The following is an 8,146-nucleotide window of genomic DNA, read 5'->3' on the forward strand; positions in this document are numbered from 1 at the left end:
CTAGATGAAAGGCTTCATGGCTCGCAGCATAGAGTCCAAATTGATCTCGTGCAGGCACACCTCAGAGATGCGGTTCTTCTTTGGGCCGCTCGTGTGAAGCAACACGAGGGCCTCCATTGTTGCAAGGTTGAACTGGACGAGCCCGACATTGCTCATGTCAAAGAGCACGGTGCCGCTCCTCTCCCCGAATCCCTCGAAGCTAACGGACTTGTGCACGTCCCAGTCCGGGCCGTCAATCAGCACTCGACGGCTCCACCCCGACTCCCACAAGGACCACATCGACATCACCCGGGCCTCCGACACGAGCAGGCTCAGCCTAGTCCCACACGCCGAAACGGCCAGCGTGATCGCGTTGTTGTTCTTGCAGCCCGACATTCTGCTAACGCAGCCCTGCGGCAGGTCGATCACGGTCGCCTGCGCCGTGTCGACGTCCAGAGCCACGATCTGGAGCTCGTCGGCTTTTGCTAGGTTGTGGCACCAGCCCGGGACGCATAACCAGTGCACGGTGCGTCCGATGATCACCGGGTGTTTGTTGCTGCCAAGCAGCGACCGGGGTGGTGGATGCACGGCGTGGTGGGCGGCACGGGCCGCGCTCCATTTGCCGTCCTCTGACGAGTAGATCTGGCTTGTCAGGTCCTCGTCGGCGACGAGCAGCTCGAAACAGTTGCCGTCGACGGTGAGCAGCGCGGGAGGGTAGTGGTCCCTTACGGCCATGGGAGGAAGAGGCAAGGCCTGGCCGGTGATGATATTGCTGCAGACCGTGAGCTGCTCATCATCCTCATATTGGCCGGGGCTTATGTTTTTGATGAGACGATATTGGTCGCGGCTGTAGGACCTTATGCGGCTGTAGCGGCGGAAGACGACGAGGCCGTCGCGCCAGGCCGCGGGCTCCAACCTGAGGCTTGCCAGTCTCGAGCGGACCGGGACGGGCTCGGAATCGGATGATGGCAAGGGCGTCTGGACTACGCGCGCGATGCGATTCACGTCCCTCTCCTCCAGCGTGTACGAGACGCGGCGGAGGAGCGTGGGGTCAAAGCCACGGAGGGCCAGGCGGCGGCGGAAGGCCGGGTCGAGGATGGCGCCGCGGAGGGGCTTGGAGGCGGCGGCGCACCGGACGATGGCCGCGGCGTCGGAGCGAGCGGCGATCTCCAGCAGGAGATCCACCGGCAGGGTTGCCGCCGCCGTCGTCTCGTCGCATGCACGCACGCACGCGCGTTTGGTCGACATGGCCGTATTGTGTTTGTGGGTGTGCGCGTGTGCGCGACGACGTACGTATGGCTGTGGGGGCTTTCCCGCGGTCTGTATTTATTTCTCGGTCGTGACCGTGATACGTACCGACCGATCTCGAGTGCAACTCGTCCACTATTAGAACTCGGAGTTTCACAGTTTCCACTGAACAGATACACGCGCGCGCCCGCGAATCGTTTTTTCTATCTAGACGAGGCGACTAGAAACCCTAGCCGCGGCCAGGCAAGCCTAATCTTCTCATGCTGTCCTCCGGCAGCTCCCCTCCGTTGATGACCTCCGACATTGGTGGTGACAGGTCGCGGAATCCCGTGCATGTAGATCGTCTAGCTTTAGGTTTTAGAGGCCTAGTAGCTTAGGTTTTGGGTCGCTCGACGTGTTGGTTTTGGTGGCGGCGACACGATGCTGAATAAAGAAGCTTCAGAATCTTTCTTGGCGACCCAATCGTCTCTATGGTTGGTGATGGATTTGGTAGCTAGTCTGCTCAAGCGAGGATGTTGTGGCGGTGGCGGCATCCTTGTGGTGGATTTGTGTCGTTGAGCTCCGTCGTTGCGACGACGTCTCCTCTAGCGTCGGTCCAGACCTTGGAAGGTAGTTAGGAGCAGATGCAGATTGTGGTCTGAATTGACAATATCTGGAGGACGGATCGTGTGATGGGTTCGTGGTTTATGGCTGACACTTATGGTTTTCTCCAACATCCAGCCATTTCGAAGATCTGGCACCCCTGCATGACTAAGATCTGAAGCTCGATGACATGTTCGAGGTGCTGCCCCAGCCAGATTCGTTCAACGACAATGACTTTGTCTTTGGAAAGCTACTTTGGAAGTCCACAAAGCTGCATATCAGCGATGAAGCCAGATCGATCTCAAGTGAATAGGTGATTCGTCACATTTTTCTTTGGTGGTTGCTGCAATGGTGCCGAAGGCAGATGCTGGACATTGATGTCATGCTCAAAGGCTAAACGTAGTATGTACTGTCGACACATGATGAATATGTACAATGGTTAAATCTTGTGATGTTTACTCATTGATACTAGCTAGTGGATAAGGCAGCAATATGCATGCATGTAACGATGGGTGACAATGTAATATTGCAATGTTTTACAATTTCTTATAGGGTATCAATCTAATATGCATGTATTATGTGTAAAACGCTGCCATGTCAGCAAAATGCCACCTCAACAACCTTATTTATTAATTTCCCATGGATTATCAGTGGTGGATTAGTGTTGATGCCCCCCCCCCCCCATAACACTACTATCAGTAGCGGGCACGAGGCCTGCCATTGATAACATGTTAGCAGTGATGAGAGATCAGTGGCAGGCGCCCTTCACTTCCTCGCTCGTCGCTGATAGGCTTTTGCACTCACTACTACTAGATTGTTTTGGAGTAGTGTTCCAGTGAGATGCGAGACATGATCATGATGCTCATTTGGAGAACTTGGAGTGTGAAATGACTTGGTTCACGGGAAGAGTAATCCTCCTATAGAAGCATCAAACAATTTTTTGTGTAGCTACTTCAACTCCCTATGTAATAGGTTGTTGAGTATATAGCATATTATCAGGCAAGGCTAATGTTGATAATACCTACAGTAGGAGAGACTCATCAAGACATCCACTAGATCAGTTGTGGTCACTGCCACTGACAAATCGACGCTCTCAGTTGGTCGAACTTTTTCTCATCATTGACTTCCACAAGGCCTACAACAGTGTCCACGGGTCCTTCGTTAGGGAAGTGTTGCTCCACAAGGGATTTGATGATCATTGGGTAACAAGGGTTGTGCAACTTGTCTCTAGTGGCCACACGACCGTCAATATTAAAGGCGAGGTAGGGCCGCTCTACCCCAGTTTCTTTGGGGTGAGATAGGGAGATCCCTTCTCCTTGTTCCTATTTAATATGGTCATGGACGCTCTTTCCGCGATCCTTAACAAGGCCAAGGCATCCATTCACATTCAAGGAGTGGTTTCTCACCTCGTGGCTGGAGGGGACTCTATGCTGGAATACATGGACGACACCATCATAATGGTCAAAGGATCTGACACGGATATTTTGAGCCTCAAATTTCCCCTACTTTGCTTCCAACAGATGTTGGGATTAACCATCAAGTTTCATAAAAGGGAGGTTATGGTCATGGGTATGATGAGACCACGCGTCAAAGCATTGCCGACAGATTGAACTATCGATTGGGGACCTCTTATCTAAGGACCCCATTAGTGATTCTAGACTCTCGATGTCGGATCTTTGTGTATCCGTCTCCAAGATTCAATATCGAGTTGAGCCTGGCAATGTAGGTGGCTCTCCAGGTTGCATGGAAGTGTTGGGGAACGCAGTAATTTAAAAAAAATTCCTACGCACACGCAAGATCTATCATGGTGATGCATAGCAACGAGAGGGAAGGGTGTTGTCCACGTACCCTCGTAGACCGTAAGCGGAAGCGTTATGACAATGCGGTTGATGTCCACGTACCATGGCCATGGCTGCCTCTCTCTCTCCACTAAAGCCCATTAGGGCCCATATACTCCCCGGGGGGTTCCGGTAACCCCCGGTACACCGGTATATGTCCGAACTCACTCGGAACCATTCCGATGTCTAAACATAAGCTTCCAATATATCGATCTTTATGTATGGACCATTTTGAAACTCCTCGTCATGTCCGTGATCATATCTGGGACTCCAAACTACCTTCGGTACATCAAAACATATAAACTCATAATATCGATCGTCACCGAATGTTAAGCGTGCGGACCCTACGGGTTCGAGAACTATGTAGACATGACCGAGACGCATCTCCGGTCAATAACCAATAGTGGAACCTGGATGCTCATATTGGCTCCTGCATATTCTACGAAGATCTTTATCGGTCAAACCGCATAACAAATATGTTGTTCCCTTTGTCATCGATATCCCACGCAATACATACATCAAGTGTTCTCATATCCATAATAGTATTCAATCCAATAATAGTGAAACCTCAAAGGTAAAATTCAATTCATCACAAGAAGGTAGAGGGGGAGAAACACCATATGATCCAACTGTAATAACAAAGCTCGCGGTACATCAAGATCATGCCATATCAAGAACAAGAGAGAGAGAGAGAGAGAGATCGAACACATAGCTACTGGTACATACCCTCAGCCCTGAGGGTGAACTACTCCCTCCTCATCATGGAGAGCTCCGGCATGATGAAGATGGCCACCGGTGATGGTTTCCCCCTTCGGCATGGTGCCGGAACGGGCTCCCGATTGGTTTTCGTGGCTACAGAGGCTCGCGGCCGCAGAACTCCCGATCTAGGTTTCTTTCTGAATTTTTCTCTATTTATAGGAGTTTTTGGCATCGGGGTCAAGGGGGTCCACGAGGCGGCGACAAGGCAGGGGGCGCGCCCTAGGGGGGCCCACCCTTGTGGTTGCCTCGGGACTCCTCTCTGGTATCTTTTCGCTCTAGTATTTTTTATATTTTCCAAAAATATTCTCCGTAAATTTTTAGCCCATTCCGAGAACTTTTATTTCTGCACAAAAAAACGACACCACGGTAGTTCTGCTGAAAGCAGCGTCAGTCCAGGTTAGTTCTAATCAAATCATGCCAAAATCAGATAAAATTATTGTAAATATGGCATGAATACTTTATAAATTATAGATATATTGGAGACGTATCAGTTGCTGGCAAGGTTACGAGTAGCTTCTACCCTTGAGGTTCTCCAATCGCTGGCGAAAGGAGATTCCTAGTGTGTGATAAGACAAGCGTGCAAGGAGTATCGAACATGACGTTTAACCATGACATCATACCCTGCAGAGGTCCAAAAGCTGGAAAGGGGGCTCATCAGTTTGTATTTTAAGCACATACAAAGGTGAAAAAATCAATAGGCCGATGAGCTCGAACAACTAGCTTCCTTGCGATCGCTTGGAACTTTCAATGAGAAGCTGCTCGAGCTGTGGATACTGAAAGCAAGAGATGTAGATGAAGAGGCTAGGGTCGAAGAAACCTATGAATGACCTAGGTTGTCACCAGGGATTGACATGCCAAAAGGTGTTGTAGAGCGACTTGTGACACTGGTCGATATCGATATCCATATGTACCTTTAAGGTGGAGTACCTTCTGAGAGCTCTGTAACTTTTCAGGCAAATTTCTCGCCAAACTAAAAGCTACATCCGCTCGGATGAGGTCCTCTATCAGAGAGCATGGGGCGGAGTGCTCATGCGGTGCATCTCTCAAATAGGGTAGGAATCTACTCGATGACATACATGGGGCGTGTGTAAGTCATGCTTTCTTCCGAACCTTGGCTAGGAAGGCTTTCGGATAAGGTTTCTTTTGGCCTACAACCCTCCTAGCGTGAGAAAACTTGTGAACAAATGTAAGGCATGCTAATATCATGCTTGAAAAAACCACCAAACCACTGAAGCTTTGCAAATGATATCCCTATCATGGCCCTTCGTGACCTAGCGGATGGAGTTACGAGGTGCTTTTTGGGCAGGGCCGGGGGCTACAAGTTTCTCACTAGTAGAAAAAAGCCTAGTAGCGGCATTCGGAAAACATCGTTACCGGGGGGGTCAGAAGCCGGTAGTATAACATCTGTGGTAAGCTTATACTACCGGGGTCGGGCATAAACGCCAATTACGAGTTACGAGTCAAGGATGGGACTGCAACTGGGACAAAAAAGAGAATTCCTTATATAACACTAGTTTAAATGTTGTTTCCCTATTTAACACTGCCTAAAAGTTTCTTCCTTATATAACACTAACTCTAAAATTTATGTCTTTTGTAGCACTTCCGCCACTTCCAATAGCATATACCGTTTAGATGCCTGAACAGTCACCTGGTCCAAACCGTGACCCGTCCCCTGTCTTTCTTCCCTGTCCCTCCTAGAGCGGCGGTGGGAGGGGACTGCATGAGAGACTCAACGACGACGCTGCTAGGGGAGATTGCTGCGGAGGGTGTCCGTGGAGGGGTTGTAGATGCGGTGGACAGCGACGGTCTGGCTACGGAGGGCTCGGACGATGGCGCGGCTACGACATCTCGCACGGCTACAACAAGGTTTGTCGCTGGATCCCCGGCGGCTGCAGCCTGCGGTATCAGGCCAGTGCATGGCTGGCTCCTTGGCCTTAGCTACATGGACTTGTCCTGAAGGTTAAGGTTCACCCCCCTTTTTTTTAATCTCAATGCATCATTACATTAGTACGAGTCTGTACAGTATATGCAGTAGCAAAGATCATGCACAACTTTGTCTAGCTCATGCCTATGTTTGTCTTTAATTTACAGGATGGATGCAAACTAACTTATTTGCTGAAAATTAAATTGTTTTTAGTCATACTATTAGCTATTTCATGAACTACAGTCTGATGGTCCAAATCATTTGTGTTTGTGGGTGTGACCATGTGAACTGGATTAGGATGCAATGAAATTCAGAAGCAGTAGAAATGTACTGTTTTTTTTAAATGAGAAGTACCGAGCTGCTGTTGCATGGTTAATTATTGGCATGCATGGCCTCAATGGATGTTAGGTACCGGATTAGTATATTTCTATGAGTACGAGATGAACGACATTCTTATCTGACATGTACAATTTCTACATGGTAGCCAAAGACTGCATGGAAAAAAGAAGGTTCCTCCTGAAGAAACTGAATACGAGAGTACAAATATGGGGTGCTAGGTAGGCAGGTAAGTGCAGAGAAGATAGAAATGAAAATCTCTTCCAAACAAGTTTCATGAGGGGTAAAATTGTCTTTTCATGTGTCATTTAACACCGGTAGTAGTCAAAATGGATGAAAGTGTTACGAAGGGAATAAAATTTAGACGTGATGTTACATAAGAAAGAAAAAGTTTTTCAGTGTCAAATAGGGAACAAAATTTTAAGGCAGTGTTAAATAAAGAATTCTCTCGACAAAAAAAGGTTGGACCCCAGTTGCGAGTCGATGGTGGACTTGCAACTAGAAAAAAGGTCGGAACCCAGTTGTGAGTCGACAGTGGATTTGCAAATGGGACAAAAAAAGGTCGGGTCCCAGTTGTGAGTCGAGGGCGGACTTGCAATTGGGACAAAAAAAGATCGGATCCCAGTTGCGCGTCGAGGATGGACTTGCAACTGGGACAAAAAAAGGTCGGGTCCGAGTTGCAAGTCGAGGATGGACTTGCAACTGGGACAAAAAAAGCCAAGCCCCAATTGCGAGTCGAGGGTGGACTTGCAACTAGAAAAAAAGGCCAGACCTCAGTTGCGAGTCGACAGTGGACTTGCAACTGGGACAAAAAAAGTCGGGTCCTAGTTGTGTGTCGAGGGCGGACTTGCAACTGGGACAAAAAAAGATCGAACACCAATTGCACATCGAGGGTGGACTTGCATCTGGGACAAAAAGGTCAAGTCCCAGTTGCGAGTCGAGGATGGACCTGCCACTGGGACAAAAAAAGTCAGACCCCAGTTGCAAGTCGAGGGACGACAAAAGTGAAGCCAAACATGCCTAGGCCAACTACAGGATACAAAATAAACAAACAACGACAAGCGAAGCGAAAGATAGAGCGCTTGCATGAAAACTATGGGAACTAAATCAAACGATGATTTTAAAATAGACTTATAAAATTTTAAAAATCATGAATTTAAAAAGTCCAAAAAAGAGAAAACAAAAAAGAAAGTTTTAAAACCAAAAAAAAGGAAAAAAAAAAGAAAAAAGGAAGAAAGTTAAGGAGCCTGGTTCCAAAAGACCAAACGAAAACTACAAGTTAGCACCCTGGTGCCCTATAACTCACAGAGTGTACCTATACCTTGCATTGCCTTTCCCTCCTCTTTTTTCTTTTTCTTTTGAGAATGCCTCTTCGTCCCCGATCTCAATTACATTGCTTACAAAAAAATTACAGCCGTCAAACACACGGACAGCTCAACCCACAGAAATTGCACAAAAGAAACTAGTTATTTTCACCATT

At 48.3% G+C, this 8,146-nt stretch overlaps 1 protein-coding gene across 1 annotated transcript; it reads right to left on the reverse strand.

Annotated features, from left to right (window-relative positions):
* LOC147973032 (uncharacterized) lies at nt 1-1,227 on the reverse strand. Its single transcript, XM_087524540.1, has one exon. It carries the CDS (start codon nt 1,225-1,227, stop codon nt 1-3), a length of 1,227 nt encoding a protein of 408 aa, XP_087380666.1.
* Between the last annotated feature and the right edge of the window lie 6,919 nt (nt 1,228-8,146).

This window comes from Triticum urartu, chromosome 5A, assembly GCF_056163025.1.
Source record: "Triticum urartu cultivar PI428250 chromosome 5A, HENAU_Tu73, whole genome shotgun sequence".
NCBI classification, from domain to species: domain Eukaryota; kingdom Viridiplantae; phylum Streptophyta; class Magnoliopsida; order Poales; family Poaceae; genus Triticum; species Triticum urartu.